Source organism: Pan troglodytes, chromosome X (genome assembly GCF_028858775.2).
Source record: "Pan troglodytes isolate AG18354 chromosome X, NHGRI_mPanTro3-v2.0_pri, whole genome shotgun sequence".
In the NCBI taxonomy this organism is placed as follows: domain Eukaryota; kingdom Metazoa; phylum Chordata; class Mammalia; order Primates; family Hominidae; genus Pan; species Pan troglodytes.
This window is the reverse complement of record NC_072421.2, coordinates 33,086,048-33,108,324: the sequence shown is the minus strand read 5'-3', so window position 1 is coordinate 33,108,324 and position 22,277 is coordinate 33,086,048. Positions and strand designations below refer to the sequence as shown.

The 22,277-nt window shown below is 36.5% G+C and overlaps 1 protein-coding gene across 14 annotated transcripts in view; it reads left to right on the top strand.

Annotated features, from left to right (window-relative positions):
• The window catches only part of DMD (dystrophin), a 2,616,526-nt gene that overhangs the window by 1,211,085 nt on the left and 1,383,164 nt on the right, over positions 1-22,277 (top strand). For all 14 annotated transcript variants that reach the window (XM_063804906.1, XM_063804905.1, XM_063804907.1 and 11 more), the window contains one exon: positions 6,797-6,920. In XM_063804906.1, the coding sequence (XP_063660976.1) occupies positions 6,797-6,920 (124 nt within the window). The remainder of the gene's footprint in view (positions 1-6,796; positions 6,921-22,277) is intronic.

The window sequence follows — 22,277 nt, the reverse complement described above, 5'->3', positions numbered from 1 at the left end:
TATGTTATTTTCCTTAGACAAAACACTCTCCTCACCACTGCCCTAGTAAAATTTAAAATTGCCTTTTAAAAAATCTGTACATCAAAAAACGAGCATAATCACTCTCCATACGATCTTTGTATAAAAGGGAAGTTCATGCACTGTATGTGACCCCTTCCAAATTTATAAAGTCAGACAAAAAATTGAATGAGGAAAGACCTTTCTGTAGAATTTCACATCCTGTTGTTTGAATTGATTTGAATTATCAGAACTACGTGCCAACTGGTGTCCAGGCCTCCCTTAAAATCTTCACAGACAGAGAAGCAAACAGACAGTTACCATGGTGTTGACTCCACAAAGCCTTCATTGTGTGGAGATAACCAATATACTTGGTAGAGCCTCTAGGCTAGAAGCTGATTTAATCCTAATTTACAGAGAAGGTGTTTTTTGATTATCCTCTTAAAAAGACCAGTGTGAGCTGAGCCCCAGTTCTGTGTCTAAACCATTTTTATCTTGTCAAACAAATGCTTCACTAAACCAAATTACTTGATAATGTGAACTAACGCATTCTTGTCTCTGTTCTTTATGGAGTTAATAGCATGTCTGGCACATAGTAAGCACTTAGTATATGCTTTATGAAGGGGGAAAAAAGACATTTGACCGTTTTAAAAGGAAACATACAATTTTGCCTTTTTCAGGAAAATACACCTCTAAAAGTGTTACAAGATTTCTTCTGGGGCCGGGCGCGGTGGCTCACGCCTGTAATCCCAGCACTTTGGGAGGCCGAGGCGGGCGGATCACGAGGTCAGGAGATCGAGACCATCCTGGCTAACACAGTGAAACCACATCTCTACTAAAAATACAAAAAAAATTAGCCGGGCGTGGTGGCGGGCGCCTGTGGTCCCAGCTACTCCGGAGGCTGAGGCAGGAGAATGGCGTGAACCTGGGAGGCGGAGCTTGCAGTGAGCCGAGATCGCGCCACCGCACTCCAGGCTGGGTGACAGAGCAAGACTCCGTCTCAAAAAAAAAAAAAAAAAAAGATTTCTTTTGGAATGAAAATTATTTACTTTCAAACTAAAAACAAACAAACAACTTTGTTTCTTTTTTCTGCAGTGAATTGGAGGTGGTGGTATAACAGTTACATCAACATGTTATAGGAGCAGAAAGGCTATGATCCCTTTCCTTCCTCCTTATACAGGTCATAGCAGACATTCCTATAACAAAAGATAGGTTAACAAGAGAAAAGCATGAGATATTTATCTAATAAAAGTTTTAGGTGACATGGGAGCCTTCAAAAATGAAGACCCAATGACCCAAAGGAAAACTGTTTTTATGCTTAGATTTGATAAAGGGTAGACAGCCATGTAGGAATGTGATTGGACAAAAAGGGAATGATCTAATAGTAATAGACTAGGGACAACCAGCCAGCCCTGTCTGTGTAGAATTCCTTCCTCCTACACATGGGGTAGGACCCCACTTGAATGAGGGTCTTATGACCTACTATCAAACAAAGGTATGTCAGAGAATTTTTTATGGCTAGCTAATACAGAGAAAGGTGGGGAAAATACAGAGTTATAATTCTGGTTTTTATGATTGGCTTTGGAGGAGAGGGTTTTTGGTTTCTATGACCTACCTTGAAGAAGAAGAATTCTGGTTACTATGACTCACTTCAGGGAAGAATGTGGAGTTAAAGACAGGAGGGGAGGAGAAGGTCAGAGGGACCTTGGTTTTGAGGCTGCTTCTGAGGCCTTCCAGTGTTCTTTAGTTCAAAGTTTCAGCATGCCAAAGTGCCATACTTTGGGGTATCGATTTCTGAGCCCCTACAGTGTGCAAACAAGAGCAATGTCAATTCAACGCCTAGTAGAAATCTTTCTCCAACATAGGCTTCAGTAGATTTCTTTCAGCTGTCATGCCAGCCTAGTACCTTGAGGCACGTTTGAGTTTCAGGGACCTCTAAGTAGAAGTGAGCAATCTTTCCTAGAGATAGTCTAAATCAAATGAGGGTGAGACTAGAGAGATTAAGTTTAAAGCGTGAATTTGAAAGTGACTGGTGGATATTCCTATCTCATATTTATGAGTCAGAGGGTATTTGATGTATAATTGAATCAGACAAATAAATTTCACCAAAGTGGCCTAAATGCATTATATTAACAACCCAGTTTTCAAAATATTTATGGAAGAGTCAGTGAAGGATTTTATTCCATTGGAGGAGGAACAAGAATAAAGAATAGCTCTGAATTACTTTAGAAAATATGAAGTGAAATTTGTTTCTACAAGTACTTGAATAAAAGACAAAGTAGAATATACAGTTAAGAGGTCTATGAAGGCCAGATTATAAAGGATCATGTTGAAATTTTGTTCTTTATTCTACGAAAAATGAGAAAGTCTTTGAGTGATTTTACGAATGAAGGTAACATAATCAGATATGTTTTTACTACCGTATATTTCAAAGTAGCTAGAAGAGAATAATTTGAATGTATCTAGCATACACAAATATTTAAGATTATGGATATCCCAAGTACACTGATGTGATCTTTACAAATTATACGTATATGTTAAATTATCACATGTACCCCCAAACTAAGTACATCTATTATGCATGAATTAAAAAAGATAGAAATGATAATTTTTCCAGTAGTACATAAAATAGAGAGTTCCATAAATACTGCCCAGAGGCCAAGTGAAAAGCTATTGCAGTATTTTTGGTCACATTTAATGGCAACACAGATTTGGGTTCTGGCTATGGAGACAGGAAGAAGCATACATGTTCAGGAGACAGAGAATGTATGTGTCTTTGTATGTAGACTTTGCAATACATTAAACATGGGAAGGAAGAGAGAGGGTTTTAGTTGGGTTGCTGTAACAAAATACCATAAACTGGGTAGCTTATAAACCACAGAAATTTATGTCTCCCAGTTCTGCAGTTTGGGAAGTTTAATATCAAGTAACTAGCAGATTTAGTGTCTTTTAAGGGCAGGCTTCCTGGTTCATACTTGGTGCCCTCTCACTGTGCCCTCACATGGTGGAAAAGAACACTGATCTCTTCAGATCATTTTAAGGGTACTCATTTCATGAGGGCTCTACCCTCTTGACCTAATTACCTCCCAAATGCCCCATCTTTTAATATCATCACATTGGGAATTAGGCTTCAACATACGAACTTTTGTGGGGCACAAAATTCAGTCCATAGCAGAGACGAAGATAACAAATATGAGGGATGGTGATGCTAATTACTGATCTGGGGAATACTGATAGAGTACTAGTTTGAGGGAGAAGATCAAACATTAAACCTTGGCATATAATGTTTAAGGAGATTTTTCAGCATGCAAGTGGAGACATCCAATAGGCAGATGGTTATATAGCTGTGGAATTCAGAACAAGTGCCTGAATTAGAGATATTCATATCAGAATCATTGATAAATAGATTGCAATTCAAGGCATGATGACTGATATGTTTTCTGGTGAGAGATAGTAGAGTAGAAGATGATTGGTAATGAACTAGGTCTTGACATCTAGTACATAATGATAGGGTGGAGGAGGATGGACCTGCAAAGAAAAAATTACCAACGGTCATAGAAATAGAAGGCAAATTAGAATAGAGTGGCATCATGAAGCCAAAGGAAGAAAAATTACAAAAGGATAGTATGGTCAACAGTGTTAACTGTAGTCCCAGCTACTTGGGAGGCTGAGGCAGGGGAATTCCTTGAACCTGGGGGGCAGAGGTTGCGGTGAGACCAGATTGCACCACTGCACTCCAGCCTGGTGACAGACTGAGACTCCGTCTCAAAATAAACAAATACTAGAAATTGGATGGACTCAGATTCTTGAGCAAAAGTAAGAGAATGAAGTTCAAAATGTAGGTAGTGGGAATGACTTTAATTAAAAGAAGCGAAACTCAAATGTAAAAGAAGGGAATGAGAACGGTGGCTACATATGCGGGTCTGATGGTGTTTGGAAATAGGAAGTGAAAGAAGATCTACTCTGATAATTGCACTTGTTTCTGTAAGGTACGGAACAAGATCATCTGAGAAAGCTGCAGAAAGAGTATGGGCCAGAGCTTTGATAAAAGGTTTCAATAGTTCCTGTAGAGACTTAGATCCCAACTTGGAAAAAAAAAAAAGTATGGCAGAATGCTAGGTTCATTTGAGGCTGTTGATTATTGCCTTAGTTTGGGTTGCCCCAAGAGTAGATCTGAAGAGGAGGATTTAGGTGCGAGCAGTTTATTTGGCAAGTGATCCCAGGAATCAAAGTAGGGAAGTGAGATAAGAAAAATAAAGCAGCCAATAAAGTATGGCACAAATATAGGGATCAGGTTATTGCTGGAAGGAAATGGGGCTCAATCATGCAGGGAACCCTTTGAGACACTGTGTGTATCATACTTCAGGATTGTCCAACTGAGGGGCAAGGGAGCTGGGAAATTCATCAATTCCAAGCTCTCACTGGTTAAGGGACACCCCTAAAGTATTAATGTTCCAGCACTCCTTCTCTGTCCAATATACTGGCAAATAGATGCTTGCAGATTGAGAGACACAGGAAATTTTATGTTGGGCCAAAGCAAAAATAAAAATGTTTTAAGACATTGTGATGATAAATATGCATAAAAGATGATTGAAATATAATTCACTGGTTTGGGTAGGTAACCATATAACCATAGTAGGAGAGTATTTAAGGAGGTAACATCGCTGAAGAGAGTGTGAGAGAAAGATTTTTACAGCATATAATTGTACTGTATATTTTAATCAACATTATGATGAAGAAATAGGAACCTGATAATCAAACTTGTGGATAAAAAATGTAGGAAAGATAAAAATCATATATGACACAATAAAAATCCATAAACATTTGTAATGCATACACAGATAACTTATTGACATTCAGTGACATGGGATTTAGAGGAATCAGGATCCCTAGTCTCTTAATTTCAAGTTGGATAGCCTTGATAAATAACAACTCAATCTATATGCTATGAACCGTCAAGTTTCTGACCCATGGTATTGAGGTCAATTAACTTAATTTCTCTGAAGCTCCACCTCATCCTATGGGCAGCTGGAATTGGTGATACCTAACCAAGGAATTTTGTAAGAATATAAAATGCGAATATGTTTTTCTAAGGGCTTTGTGTTCCATTAATTTCTGTATCTGTTTAATTTTAAAACAATAGCCTGCAACTAATGTGAGAAATTCTAACAGGTTTATATGATTCAAAGTCCCGAAACTGGAGTTCAATAGATCAGGTCATATGTTTGTGATAGTAATTCGGTTGTGATATAACTGGTTTAATGATAGTTTATGTGAAAAAAATCCTAGAAGTTTGAAGTCTATTGAATTGCAATGTGGGTTGAAAGTCTGATATTGAAGTGAAAATATTTATTGAAATCATGGGCTATATCAATGAAAGTATTATAAACCAAAAAGTTAATTATTCTTCCCTGTTTATACTACACACTACTGATATGTTCCCTTTAAGTACCCAATTTAAGGAAACTAAGATAACAACAAACCATAGAATATCCGTTGAAGTAACTAAGCATAGGGTAGGCTGATGATCAGGTATCTACTGATACACTTAAAGAGCGGATTTCAAATATTTATAATTTTGTATGCTTTTGCCAATATCTTTCCAACTACTCTCCACCCCTACCAGCTCCTGGAAATGAACATTGTCTTCTGTTTCTTTGAGTTTGATTTTTTTTTTTTTAGATTCCACTTGTAAGTGAGATCATGTGGTATTTGTCTTTCTACACCTGGCTTATTTCACTTAACATAATTTCCTCCGGGTTCATACATGTTGTTACAAATGAAAGGCTATTCATATTCTTAAAGGCTTAATACTATTCCATTAGACACTTGGGTTGATTCCATGTTTTGGCTCTTCTATACCTAAATCACCTGATTAGAATGAATAATTTATCCCTGGTGGCTCCAAAGATCTCTTCCAAAAAAAAAAAAAAAGTTTGAAAATAACAGGATAGGTGATCTGATATTTATGGCAGCATAACAACTCACACCAAAATGTAGTGGCTTAAAACAGCACTTATTTATTATTTCTCCTAATTCTTCAACGTAGGCAGTGCCCTTTGGGTATTTCTTTTCTCTATGTGGCATCAACTGGAGCACTCATTTGTCTGTCTTCAGCTGGCATTGAGATGGGTCACAGAGGGCTTTATTTGCATGCCTGGTGCCCCATGCTTCTTCATGTGGCCTCTTCACATGGATAGAACAAGTTTCCTTACAACAGGATCACCTCAAGGTCATTGTACTTCTTATATAATTGTTGTCTTCTCAGAATGTGTGCTCTAAAAAGTCAAGCTCTGACATGCAAGCACTTATCAAAACCTTACTTGCAATACTCTTACTATTGTCCCATTTGCGATAGAAAGTCAGGTGGCCAAACCCAGAGGCAGTATGATTGGAGATTACAGAAAAGCATGTGGTTCAATGGTGACCACCAAGAGGAATTTTTTTTTTTTCTCATAAATACTTTCCAAAAAGAAAAGGTTATCTTGGGAAGTAGTACTTTTTCAAATAGTGGAAACATTCAAGCAGAGGCTGGGTAATAGCTTACAGGAGATATTGTAGAAGTGATTTTTACATTGAGGTGAATCAAATGACTTCCGTGATCATAAGACTCTAGATCAAAGCTGACTCCAAATTTGAGTCTACCTAACGGGGAAAATAGTGCTGCTATTAATACTAATAGAGGTGTCAGGCAGGAGTCTCAGATTGAGAAAAGAATGGTAAATGTGGATAAATTGCTTTTTTTAATATAGAAGAAAGAGATAATCAAGAAATAATGACTTAATTTTTGCTGTCTTAGGTTGGATGTTGATATAACTGAACTTCACAGTTGGATTACTCGCTCAGAAGCTGTGTTGCAGAGTCCTGAATTTGCAATCTTTCGGAAGGAAGGCAACTTCTCAGACTTAAAAGAAAAAGTCAATGTAGGTTATGCATTAATTTTTATATCTGTACTCATTTTGTGCTGCTTGTAAACTCCGTGCTTTGTTATCTGTGATTCTATTAGTTGATAGATTAATGCAATATGATAAAATGCTGTTTAATATGTCTTAAAAATATATTTTAGATAGCAAGCAAAATCAAAGTTTAGCCTAGAGAAATCTTTCTGGATTCTTCTGTGACTGACTAGGGATGCCTTTCATAAACTTGCCTTAACTTACATATTATATAACTATAAATTAACAATTTTATAACATTAATTCATGTTGATTCCTTTCATATATTGTTCAGTTACCTCAAGGCTAGGCCTTAGCAAGCTTGCACAATTGTGTAGAGTAGAATAGAGTAAAATAGAATAGAATAATATAATAGATACCATACTTAGGACTATGTCTATATTCTCACTGTTATCAAAAAGTTATTCTTTATAGTCATCAATCCCTGTCATATATTATAAGATATTTAAATTTCCCAGATATTTGTGTATTACCTTATCTAAAAGGTGTCCAGCCTTTCTCAGTATTTACATGTGGTAACAGATGCTTTGTTGCTGTTATTCCCTTCTGAGATGGTATAATTTTGACCTTCACAAATAGGAAGTTTTATTAATTTAATATAAAGTGTTTCATCTTTATGGAAATTGTCAAGGCTTTACTTTTTCAACTGCAACAATTATAAAACATGCATCTTTGTATATGATTGGCAACAGTTTGTAAAATAATTTCTAACAGGCAGAGTAAATACAATGGGCAAGCTAAGGAAACAGTGATTATGAATGAAAAGTAATTTTATCCATGGGAAGGTCACATCTAAATGTGTATATTAGCTCTGCTTTTTCTCTCCAGGATTCGAATCATGAAGTTCAAAATCTATTGTATTTTTACAAATATGACATTACCTCAGTTACAAGCTAATGTTTGCTGTTGGGGTTGGAACTTTTGGAGATCAACAATATATATATATATATATTCTGGAAAAACAATCTATTTTTTAGGCTGCTTGAAAAAGGGAAGACAATTTTGTCACCAGTTCTTTTTAGAGTTAACTACTTATAAATTGGAAAGCTATTTTAAATTACTTATTAGCTTTATAAGACATGCTGTTGTCAGCATTATAATAGACTATTCTAAATGGTTTCAAGAAATGGGAAATATGAAAACTGAAAGATAATATATAATTGTAGAAAATTAGCTAAATGTCTTTTTTCAAGTATACTTCTTTGAAGGTAAATTGTTTGCTATGATTTTTGAGGGAAATTCTCTTAGTAGTAGAAAATTAATTAGAGAACATTAAACTCTAATTTTCAAACATCATGTTACATATTTGACCACTGAAAGTATGAATCACCTTTAGCATTTTATTAGCTAATTAAAAATGATTATTGATCTGATTCTTACAGGTTTCTGTCTGATACTCTGTTTCTTTATCTTAAGACAGCTTTGATCAGGCAGGAAAATTGAGTTTCAGTATTTCAGGAATATAAATTTTAAAAGTTCCTGTTATCATGTGGTTACCTATGAACGATTTGCATTTTATCAATAGCGGGAGCATGACAGACTAAAAGTGCTCAAAAATGTACAATGTTTTATAACTGGTTTTCTGATACCTTGTGAGTCCCCTTTATCAACCTGAACTCTCATTTTCTGAAATAACAACATCATTCTTAATTGCCTACTAAAATGGGACATGAAATGATTTACCTTGATGTTTCCCTCAGGCTAAATACAATGTATGTGTATTAAAAATCCTTGAGAGAAATACATAATTACGATGATGGATATTCAGTTTAGGTATCCATCAATTTTCTTACTACATCACCTGTTGGTTTATATAGGTTATTTTAAACTCATGGCAGGCTCGTGTCATGAACTTGAGTGGTATTAATCCATTTTTAGGCTTTCATTAAAAATGGCTAAATATTACCAACTCTTTTTTTTTTTTTCACTTGATTCCTTCATTTACTCCTTTCAAATGCTTTTAGCCAGTTAGCGTATCATAGGCCATTATCAGTTCAATTTCACATATTTTAAAAAATGCAACTTTTAAACCTAAGCATAATTTTTTCCTTGTATATTCACCATGTGTTTTATTCATATAATTAACAAAATGCACTTATTTAAAAGCTGATTTCTGGGGGACCTTTCTAATCAAAATGTCCCTGGACCACCAATATTGACATTATCTGGGAGCTTGTCGGAAATAGAGAATCTCAGAACTAGTAAATCAAAATTTGCCTTTGAACATTTTCCAGGAGTGATTCCTATGCACATAAAGGCTTGAGAATCAATATTCTAGGACACAGTCTTGGGCTTTACCTAGCGGTTACCTCTCACATTCTTTTAGTATCACTGCACTTCAGACTTTTTAGCTGAATTAACAGATTCTAACAACTCGAATTTTTTCCGTGAGCACATGGTAACGCAAATTGGTAATGAAACAAACAAACAAAAAAATAGCCTCCTTTGATCACAAGGGGATTTGATAAGGTGTCTGAAAATCTGGAGCTTCTGTGAGGTTCTCTTGAAACCCTCCCTATCAAGCCGTTATGGTCATCTGGCTTTGGGCTCTTCCTTGGATCTGCACTTGATTACACTCTTTCAAAAGCAACTTTTTACCAACTCCCGCTGGAAATCATCAAGCCAGTTAATGCTTCCAATTTCTCCTATCTCTGTTATCTGTGTTTACTACCCAGAGCATAGGTACCTCGAGTCTATATTTTCTTCTATCTTTCTCTCTCTGCTCAATTGCACTTTCTTTTCCTTGCTTCACTTCCTCTGCTTTCCCACACTCTCACTCGGCAGGCTCAAACACTTTTTCAAGACAAGCCTTCTATATACTTATTCTACTCATACGTGGAAACCAATTTTACCCTCAAAAACAGCACTATGACTCATCCCTCTTTTGTACCCCCACTACTTTAGAATGACTGACTCCCTCACCTAACAGAGACAATTCCAAAGATACTGCTCTCTTTATGTAAAAATACCTCTTTCCTTGCAGTTAATGACTTCTGGCCATCTCTTATCTACCATTTTATCATATTTTCTCATTGAAGACATTGGCACTAGGTTAGTAGATTTTTTCAACCAATTTGTTCTTTCATTCTTAGTTATTTCAGCATCCCTGTGGGCTCTCCTGCTATCACTAAAAGCTTTTGTTTCTCTCATCTCCTCAATCCAGCTACCTGCTGTCATGATTGTATGTATGTAGATGTTGTCATTGTCAGGCATTACTCCATTTCTTTAATAAGATTATTTTTTTGAGACGGAGTCTCGCTCTGTCCCAGGCTGGAGTGCAGTGGCGTGATCTCGGCTCACTGCAAGCTCCGCCTCCCGGGTTCACGCCGTTTTCCTGCCTCAGCCTCCTGAGTAGCTGGGACTACAGGCGCCCGCCACCACACCCGGCTAAGTTTTTGTATTTTTAGTAGAGACGGGGTTTCACCGTGTTAGCCAGGATGGTCTCGATCTCCTGACCTCGTGATCCGCCCACCTCGGCCTCCCAAAGTGCTGGGATTACAGGCGTGAGCCACTGCGCCCGGCACTAACAACACATTTTAACAAAACCAGCAGTTCTTCATAAGCTTTCCGTGCATCCTAAGTATATTTTCAACTTAGTTTCTCTCAACAATTATTTCAAGCTTTTGTGGGGTACCTAAACTTTTCCCATCATTCACAGTAAATGATTTCATCTCCAACTTTAGTCGAAATAATATTTCTCAAATTGTGGGTATTTGTGCTCATAATATCTTTTTTTTTTTTCCCCCCCTGCCTTAGTGGAAGAGGCTATGCTTCACCTGGTTGAGGCTCATCTCTGGGTGTGTGTTCTCAGCAGCATCACTGACTATGTATTAAGCCACCTGGTTCCATTCAGCTGTATATCCAGATTGTCAAAAATCTATATCCCAGGTCATTATCATTAGCATTTAAACCGGTTGTGTTTTCATCTTTAAGAAAGTGTCCTCTCCTATAAACATGCATGTGAATACTTAACGTGCCTTATCTTACTCAATCCCTCTGTAGAACTAGAACCTATTAACCTCTTTTCCCTCATGAAATTCTTTCCTCACTTGGCTTATGGGATACTGCTTTCTCCTGATTAATTCTTTCACATTCTTGGCCATTTGTTCCAATTCAGTTTTTCTTTAATATTGATATTCTTCAGAGTCCTTGTGTTTCTTCTCTGGATATCCTCATTCATTCCCATTCAAATAGTGTCTATTTTCGAATGAACCCTTCTCCCATATGTATCTTTAGCTCATCTCTTTCTTAAAACCCAGGGTGATACATCTGATTGCCTAATAGACAATTTTAATTGATGTTTGCCTGATATCTTAAATCTCATTATTTCCCCAGACGTCCTTTATTCTTTCTCCTTCCTTTCACCCTGCAAACAGCCTAATCCAGAAACCTGAAAGTGAACTGGGTCACCTAGATTTTTTTTCTACCATTCACAAGTCCAATCTTTGACAGGTTCAATTAATCCTGCTCCCCTAACAGCTCTTGAAAATGTCCAATTCTCTCTATTCCCATCACCAAAACCCTGATTAAAGCTAATATCATGGCTTACTTCTATTTAAGATGTCAATCCTGTAGCTGGTCTTCCCTGCTACTAATGTTATATTCCTTTAGAAGTTTCCACATCACCTCTGCCAAAGCGAACTTATTAAAACATAAGTATGATCTTGTTATGTCTGTGTTTATAATCATTTGAGAAAGACAAAATCAGCTACTGATAGCCAGGAGCTGGCTTGGCACTTCAGTTAGGCTTTGGAACTGCTAGATGTTGCCTTGGTACTTGCAGCCAGTCTGTGATATTCTCTGGTTGAATATAAACAATGGCTAGGAATGCCAGCATCATACAGGGACATGCTATGGTTGTGATGAATCAAGATAAAAGCAAGACCACTTTGTAATCTTATCTTAATACAGTAAAAAAGAATAGCATTGTCCAAACCATGCCTAATGACCAAATATCCCTCATCTTCATTAATGTGACACATTATGCTTCTTTACTAAACACAGCTTTAGCCTCTCTGCATTCCTCCTGCCATCTAGATAAAAATTTTAGGACACTCAACATAGAATTACCCTACTTCCTTACAACATCCAGTCAAAACAAAGCCCCACTTCCTTGATGCCCCCTATCATGTAACACAAGCCCACATCTTAAAATAAGCTTTTTCTAACATACTCTTAGAGATAGCCCCATAGTTCCCTGTGATGCACTGTTTCTCTTGTTGCAGCGTGTAAATCAGGTTAACTTTGATAACCTACAAATATGTTCCAGTGGTCTTTGTCTGAAAAGTGTTGACAAAGTCTATGTCTTCATATTGCCCTCATAAAGCCTACAATGATCTAATTTTTGTTTACTTACACAAACTAATTTCTAGCCATTTTCATTTCAATTCCATTGTTGGTTTCTAGAAATCAGGACTTGAACGTGAAGTGGCTTTGGTTTTATGTGTGTGTGTTTTGTTTTTGGTGTCCCCATGCCTAACACATAACCCAATAAATGTTTAACTATGTGGATATGTGATTTTTTTCAGCTCTGCAGTTACATTTAAGATAGGATCTATTACCAATATGAAGGATAGAACAACTTCTGAATAAACATTTGAGCGAATAAGTTACTCTTCAGTCAAAGGGTAAAACTTCATTATAGAATGTTAAATGAGTAGATTCTTAATTACTTCTAATGTCGGAGTAGGACTGATAGAGATCCATAACTTATTTTCATAATGTTAGGGAAGATACAGAAAGAGGAGGCTTTTAAGAGATGCTAATAAAGAAGGAGGAACAGAGGTCTGAAAGAGGTTTTAATCAACTTATTGAGGAATTTGTGAACTGCCCTGTGTTGTATTCTTTGCTTCAAATTATTTTACTTTTGTTCCTTTTATTGAATATTATATAACTTAGTTGCCTTTTATTTTGCATTTAGGTTACCCATTTTAGAATTTATAATTCTTCATGATCTCTAAGAATTTTCATGAGCCCACAATAATCACTCATTTCTGATACATTGATTTACATTATGCCTTTTTTAGCTTCTATATACTTTACTTGAAATGATGTGTACTAAATACTTTAGAATCCGAGTAGTGGCTTCTAAACATGTGATCATATATTAAGCATATATTGAGTAAAGTATTTAGTATTCTATATGTTAATAACATAATTTAAAAACTGTATGTTATGAAATATAGATCCTTTCAAGATTAAAAATGTATATGCATGTAGACACATATATGATAAACAGCTCTATAGGAAAACACACTTACAGAAAAGCTGGATGACTTCATGAGGAAGAAATTTAAGAGAAAGATATTATTGTCAAGGGCAGAGGTATTTTTTTGAACATGGCAATTTCGAGGAGGTAATTGTAGTTTTTATCAGTACTGAATGCTGTAAGAAGCATTTTTCCTAACAAGAAAAAAATTAATGACTTTCTTTTCTTTTCTTTTTTTTTTTTTTTTCCCGAGACGGAGCCTCGCTCTGTCACCCATGCTGGAGTGCAGTGGCGCAATCTTGGCTCACTGCAACTTCTGTCTCCCGGGTTCAAGCGATTCTCCTGCCTCAGCCTCCCGAGTAGCTGGGGCTACAGGCACGTGCCACCACGTCCAGCTAATTTTTTGTATTTTTAGTAGAGACGGGGTTTCAACTGTTGGCCAGGATGGTCTCCATCTCCTGACCTTGTGATCCACCTGCCTTGGCCTCCCAAAGTGCTGGGATTACAGGCGTGAGCCCCTGCGCCCGGCCAAATTAATGACTTTCACAAAATAACTTTTTGTACAGTAGTGAAGGCTGAAGTCTGAGTGTAGGTATTTGGAGTAATATGGCAATATTAGTCCAAATTTCATTGAAGATGAAATATATAAAAGAAAATGAAGACTGTGGTTGAAGAGTATTCAGATGATACCCTTGGTCTTGAAAACATGAGAAAGGAGTATATATACAGTATGTATGTGTATGTACATATATGTACATACACACACATAGAGAGAGGAGGTGGAAGATCAGAGCCATGAAATAAAAACAGAGAGGTAAGATTCTACCAAGTTTTGACTCATGGATTGTATATGGTACTCTTTCTTTTCTACTTAGGTATTGGTTTATTACCAGTATCAGGACTTGAGCTGAAGAAAAGATGGATGTGCCCAACTCCCTATCTAATATGCAGTTTCTAGAATACTTTGATTTAATCCATCCTTCCTTTACTGAGCTTGCAGCACCTATCCCCATGGACTGGTTTTATGGCCACTTTATATAAAGCTATTAGAGTTCGTTATGAATTTGCACTTTAAGAGAGCATTGTGGGTAAGGGGAGAGACCATAATATTGTATATGGACGCGTTATGCTAAAATAGAGCTCGCCTTATTATGTACCTATAATGTACCAGCCACTTTCATGGAGACTTGGGATAGAGTAGAGAAGGATATAGATAAGGATACCTGACCTTATATAGTTTACATTCTAGTGGGAAAGATGGAAATGAAGCAAGACTAATATGTAAAGTATGTGGAATGTTAGTGATAAGTTCCAAGGAGCAGAATAAAATGAGAGGGTATGCATGTGCTTGTAGACAGAATGGCACTAAAAGGCCTAGCTGAAAAAGTGGCATTTGATGGGGGAAAATGTCCAAGTAACTAATTTAGGGCCTTTTTAGGCATGGGGAAAAATAAATGCACAGCCATGTAACAGCAGCATGCCTGCCTGTAGCATCAGGGAAAAGGTAAGCGTGTGGCTGCAGCAGAAAAATCAAGATGTTTAGCAGCAGAAGAATTCAGAAAGGTTAAGGAAGTTAATTAAGATCAGACCACCGTAAGGACTTGAGCTTTTATTCAGCTGTCGCGAGTTGAGCTGAATCCTGTTGTCTCTGTCTGCTGTGTTGATAATATATAATCAGAGAACAAAGGTTGAAATATAAAGACCTTTAGTATCCTATTTTGAAACATTCATACCCCTCAGAGATGATGGGGTACTTTGTCTAATGTGGTAGTAGTGAGCACCGTGATAACTCACTTTCTGGCTATGTTTTGAGGTTAGAGCCAACAGGACTTTCTGATAGATTGAATGTGAGGCTTGAGAGAGAGAGAGAGGAGTGGAGGATTCTGTTTTTGGCCTAAACAAAGGAAAACACAGATTGAGGCCTAGGACACTCCAAAGTGAGAGCTCAGGGACATGATTAGGAACCTGCAAAGGAGATGGAGGAAACGTGACCTCTGAAGTTGGAGGAAAACTGTGTTCAAGTAGTACATGAAGCCAAATTAGCAAATACTTCTAAGAAGAAAAAGGAATCCTCTCAATCAAATCATGGTGATAGGTGAAGTGAGAACTGAACATCAGTCATTGAATGCAGTAGCTTGGGGGCCAATGGTGAGACTGATAAGAGCAGTTTTGATGGGACTGAGTAAGAGAATAGATGTGAGAGCCAGTTTTTGTTTTTGTTTTGAACCAGTTTTTACTTTGCAAGATTGATCTGTGGAAGGCCTATGTTCCTTCTTGTTGATACACAGTCACTTAAAATGAGGACAGTTATCTTCCTTTTTCAGCAAAATATATCTCTTTAGACTTTGTTTTTGGTTTTTGTGCTTTTCTGTCCTTTTTAATGTATATTTCTGTGAGTTAATGGGAGACGGTAGAAATTTTAGGAACTACTGATCCACCCTACCTTAAAACAGAAGTTCATATATTTCATTTGAGGACGAACGTATGGGTGGCCAGATCCCAGGAGAAATGGGGATTTTCAGTGATGTTTATTTACTTAACCTTTTTTTTTTTTTTTTTAACACTTTTTATATGTGGTTATTTGGACATTTCCACGAACAAGGTACTCTCATCATCTCTTGTGTCAAAAATGTTTCCGTGGCCAGGCACGGTGGCTCACGCCTGTAATCTCAGCACTTTTGGAGGCCGAGGCGGGTGGATCATGAAGTCAGGAGATCAAGACCATCATGGTTGACACCATGAAGCCTCGTCTCTACTAAAAATACAAAAAATTAGCCAGGCATGGTGGCGGGCGCCTGTAGTCCCAGCTACTCAGGAGGCTGAGGAAGGAGAAAGGCATGAACCCGGGAGGTGGAGCTTGCAGTGAGCCAAGATTGCACCACTGCACTCCAGCCTGGGCGACAGAGCGAGACTCCGTCTCAAAAAAAAAAAAGTTTCCTAAATTTCTTTTTAGGATTATTGAAGTTACCTTTAAGTAGAATGAGCACATATTTCAGTTTGTCGGGTATAGTCTTAGCTTATGTCAAACCATTTTTCCCAGCTTAATTATTCCTAGCTCCCCATTTTACTATAAAAACTATCTCATTTTGGGAAATAAATAGCGAGCTTCCTTCAATCCCCTCAGAAGTCCCACATGGTAGGTATCTTTATTGCTATTTTACATAGAAAATACTGAGGTTCAGAAAGGTCGAAGTACTTTATTAGGGACAGATAGTAACAGTAGAGACAGAACTGATAACAGCAGAGCAAAAAGGGTGACTGCAGGCCCTTTTGTTGTAGTATCTTCTTTAACATCTCTTTGTTATACTAAATTTTATTATTTTTAATCAACTATCTACAGCTGTGTCTGAAACGAAATGTTTTCTGGACTCCTCACTGTCTCATTCACACTCTTCAAGGCATACTTGTATGCATATTCCTCTTCATTTTGCAATGTTCCTCTTGAAAGTAATGTGCCCTAACAGAACCCAGATATCGTCTGAACATTGACAAATATGCAGATACCATTGACTGCTTCCTTCTGGGGTCTATGTGTCTCTTTATGCACCAGTTATTCAGTTTACTTGAGCTGTATACAGAGTTGGTCATCAGCCTATAGACTGTCAGAGACCATTCTGAGTGACCCGGCATTCCTTGTGATATCTTGTTTGCCCTGCTGAATTAATAGTTAAATATGTTGAACATCCCTAATACATCCAAACTATAAGCTCTGTTTGCTCTGATATATATTCTGATATGCTCACACCTTTTTGAATAATATCCATTGAAATACCCCTAGCAACAGCAGAGCATGTCTGAAAGAAAGCTGAAATTATAAGTAGAAGAGCAGGGTTCTAATATTGAATCTAAAACTTCCTAATATGATGACGATATTTGATATACGATTTAATCTTACTGATGCTCAGTTTTCTCTTGTATAAAATGGTATACAATAATGCTGATTTCTTCTTTCTTACAATTATTATGACATACATATGGAAATTATGTACATAAAGTATAATTTGGTAGTATAAAGAATCTTATTTTCAATGTGGCTATTGAATTGTTTTCAAAATTTTCACAAACCTCTCTGTGCCTCACTTCACTCCTCTGTCAAAATGGGAAAGTAATAGTACCTACTTTATAGATTATTGTTTTTGTTGTAGTTGTGGTGGTTGTTACTGAGACTATTTATATTAGAATAACTGGAACAATGTGGTTAACAAGATATTAAAGGTCAAATATGATTCCTGAGATATTCAAATATAAGTTTTGTTCTCTGTTAGTAATATTAATTGATTCTAGTAAGCTTAGAATAAAGAGATTATGATGATAACATTTAGAGGGCTATTGATAATTTATTTTCAATATTTATAAAGACCACATAGTGTTCTCATTCTACTTTTTATATCATTTCACATAAACTAAAGCAAAAGCTCAATGTAGATAAAATAGAAACCCCTCTGATAGGAGAAGTTAACTCTAAAAGTAACTCAAAGAACATCACTTTACTCAGCTTGTTGTCATTGTTCCTTTATGTGTTGTATTGTGGTATATATTTTTTCTTTCATCTGTATATTTTTTTCTTGATAAAGTTCAAATTCTGGACACCCCAAATCCTCCTGTCTTTCTTGATATTTACATTACATATTTACTTAACTGTGCTTATTTTTTCTCCTCTAAGATGCTCAGGGTGCTTTCCATATAACATTTACCTTTTAATGGAGAATAAATGTAAGTAGTGTAAAACAAGTATGCCATAAGCTGCTAAGGACAGATAACTTAGATCACAAAAATCAATAAGTTGAGAAAATAGAAATATTGGAGCTTCATCTAGGATCTTACTTTTAACTAGATGTTGTAGCTACTCTATTTTCATAGACTTTTCAGTTCAACCAACAAATTAGAACCATCCATGATTGTCCACATGTTCCTGGAAACAATTCAATACTGTCTTTGTGAAACTGAATTTCAAGACAACTCAGAAGTTTTACCTGCTAATTGGAAAGGGATCCTGGGAACATAAAATCACAAAATACCACAAACTGGGTGCTTTGAAATTTTCAAGTGGAATCTAAGATATTAAAAAGTGTCTTTCACTTTCAGAGTTTCTTAACTAATTAGACAAAACTGAGTTTTCATTTGTTGCCCTTCAGAGCACCATGTAAAATGTGTATCTTTCAGCTAAGAGATAGGTATTTAAGAAAATAAAACAAAATTATTACCTTATAGATTTTTTTAAAATTTTACTCTTAATTTATTCTCAGTTTTAATTAGTATTTTATATATTACAGCTATTCCTGATGGAGTTTATTCTGTGAATGATTGGCTTTTTTTTTTTTTTTTAGCATTTTGTACTCTTGATATTGAATCCAGTATTCCTAATTCATGAAACCTTTTTTTGTGATTTTAATAGACTCCATTTTTAGACTAATTATAGGTTCACAGCACAATTGAACAGAAGGTACAAAAATTTCCCATATAACCCGGTTCCCACACATACATAGCCTGCCCCACTGTCAATATTTCCCACTAGAGTGGTATATTTGTTTCAATAGATGAACTTACATTGACACATCATTATCTCCCAAAGTTCTTAGTTTATACATTAGCTTTCCCTATTGGTGCCACACATTCTGTGAGTTTAAACAAATTTACAATGACATGTATTTATCTTTAGAGTGTTATGCGGTGTAATTTCACTGCCATAAAAATCCTCAATACTTTTCCCGTTCATCTACACTTCTCTCCTAATTTCTAGAAACCACTGATTGTTTTGTAGTTTACATAGTTTTACCTTTTCCAGACTATCATATATTCGGAATTGGAATCTAGGGTGAAATCCTGCAGTAAAATATATAGCCTTTTCAGATTATCTTCTTTAACTTAGTAACATGCATTTAAGTTCTTCCATGTCTTTTTATGGCTTGATAGCTCATTTTTAAGCACTGAATAATATTCCATTGTCTGGATGTATCACAGTTTATCCATTCATCTACTGAAGAACATCTTGATTGTTTCCAAGTCTTGGCAAATATAAACAAAGCTGCTGCAGCATTCATGTGCAGGAATTTGAGTGGACATATGACTCCTTTGGGTAAATGCCTAAGTGCATGATTGCTGGATCATATAGTAGAATGTTTACTTTTGTAAGAAACCTCCAAACTGTCTTCCAAAGTGGCTGTGCCATTTTGCATTGCTACCAGAAATGAATGAGAGTTCCCATTGCCCCATTTCTCTGTCGGCTTTTGGTTTTGTCAGTGTTCTTGGATTTTGGCCATTCTAATAGGTGTGTAGTGGTATCTCATTGTTTAATTTGTAATTCCCTGGTAACATATGATGTGAAACATATTTTCATTTGCTTATTTGCCATCTGTATACTTCCTTTGGTGAGGTGTCTGTTAAGGTTTTTTGCCCATGTTTTAGTTTGTTTGTCTTTGTTACTGAGTTTTAAGAGTTCTTTGTGTATTTCGGATAAGAATTCTCTACCAGATATGTCTTTTGTAAATATTTTCTTTGAGCCTGTGGCTTTCCTTTTCGTTCTTTTGGCAGCATCTTTCACAGAGCAGAACATTTTAACTTAGTACTATTCAACTTATTAATTCTTTCTTTCATGGATCATCCCTTTGGTGGTGTATCTAAAAAACTATCAACAAACTCAAAGTCACCTCTGTTTTCTCCACTGCTATCTGCTAGGAGTTTTATAGTTTTACATTTTACTCTAGAGTCTGTGATTGATTCATTATTAATTAATTTTATGAATTATATGAACACCACAATTACTTTCAAGCAGTTACACAAATTTCTAAATTCAGTGGAAACGTATTTATTTTTGGTATATTTATTTTTCATTTTTATTTTATTTTTTATAATTTCAACTTTTGGATTCAAGAGTAAATGTGCAGGTTTGTTACGTGTGTATATTGTGTGACACTGAGGTTTGGTGCTGAGCATAGTATCCAATAGCTACTATTTTGGCCCTTTTCCCCTCACTCCCTCCCCACTCTAGTAGTCCCCAGTGTTTCTTGTTCCCATCTTTATATCCACGTGTATCCAGGAAAACATGGTTTTCAACCATAATGCTGTGTTCCACAAAAATATATGTTCATGTTATTTTATTTTATTTATTTATTTTTGAGACAGAGTCTTACTCTGTCACCCAGGCTGGAGTGCAATGGTGTGATCTCGGCTCACTGCAACCTCTGCCTCCCGGGTTCAAGGGATTTTCCTGCCTCAGCCTCCCGAGTAGCTGGGATTATAGGTGCCTGCCACCATGCCCAGATAATTATTTTTGTATTTTTAGTAGAGACAGGGTTTCACCATGTTGGCCAGGCTGGTCTCGAACTCCTGACCTCAGGTGATCCACCCGCGTTGGCCCCCCAAAGTGCTCGGATTACAGGTGTGAGCCACTGCACCCAGCCCATGTTATCATTTTTACAGATATATTCGATGTTGAAATTTTAAAGTGAATTTGTGATAAAATTCACAATAATGACAGATATTTCAATATCAAAAGTATAAACTTCCAATGAAGTTGATCCAGTGAATAACATGAAAGTAAATAAATTGGAATTAAATAATTGTAATTAAAACAAAAGAAGGGTGTAAGGTTTATGCCTAGATAAACTTTTTTGCATGTAGATGTTGTGTTGTTCAGGATCATTTGTTTAAAGACTTTTTCTCCACTGTATTGCCTTTGTTCCTTTGCCAAAAATCAATTGGTTATATTTATGTGGATCTGTTTCTGAGCTTTCTATTCTGTTCCATTGATTTACCTGTCTGTTCTTTTGCCAATATTACTCTGTCTTGATTACTGCAGTTTTATATCAAGCCTTGAAGTCAGATATTGTCAGGTCTCCCATTTAGTAAACTCTTTAAAATAAATTTTTAAGAAAACCTTTATTCAGGCCAGGCACGGTGCCTCACACCTGTAATCCCCCCGCCCCACCCCAGCACTGAGGTGGGCGGATGATGAGGTAAGGAGTTTGAGACCAGCCTGGCCAACATGGTGCAACCCTGTCTCTACTAAAAATACAAAAATCAGCTGGGCGTGGTGGTGCACGCCTGTAATCCCAGCTACTCGGGAGGCTGAAGCAGGAGAGTTGCTTGAACCCGGGAGGCAGAGGTTGCAGTGAGCTGAGATCATGCCACTGCACTCCAGCCTGGGCGACAGAGTGAGACTCTGTCTCAAAGAGAAACAAAAACAAAAAGCTTTACATTTGTAGCTATTTCTTTAAAATTAGATAGTCTTTTCAGATACATAAAAATATGTGGATTATTGTATAAGCATTTACATAATTTAATGTGCTTAGTCAATAGTGTTGTCTAGATGATTCCTTTTTCTCTGAAACTATTTCTGATATTGCCATATTACATGAAAGAGTTTCCCTCTGTCGCCCAGGCTGGAGTACAGTGGCGCAATAATAGTTCGTTGCAGCCTACTCAGACTACTGTGCTCAAGCAGTCCTTCTGCCTCAGATTCCTGAGTAGCTGGGACTACAGGCTCGTGTCACCATGCCTGACTAATTTTTTAAAATTGTTTGTTTAGAGATGGAGGTCTCTCTATTTTGCCTAGGCTGATCTCAAATCCCTGGACTGAAGCAGTCTTCCTGCCCAGGCCTTCTGAGTAGCTGGGATTACAGGCCTATCTCTTAACTATTTGCTTTTCAAGGAATGTATTAGATCTGCGCTGTACAATTACAGTTAACACTGGTCACATGTCACCTTTAAATTTTAAATTATTTAAAATAAATAAAATTAGATTAAATTAAATATTCTTTTTTTTTCAAGTCATTCTGACCACCTTTCAAGTGCTGAATACCCACATGTGGTTATTGGCTATCATATTGGATGACACAGATACAGATCATTTCCATCCCTGCACAAATTTTTACTCAACAATGGTGCAGACTGTCCATGTATCTGTTATTTGCCCTCCCATCTGTACTCCAGTATTTTACCTGGAAATATTTTTTTAAATGCCTGTGGATGTAAATAAAGTCTTAAAAAATAGTCTCATGTAGAATAACCTTCTGCCTCAAATTCAAGAGAAATCTTTGTTATAATAGGATTGTTAAGTCACAGGTGTGTTGTTCTTACTATATTTTAATTGCGTTATAGTTATTTGAATAGTTACG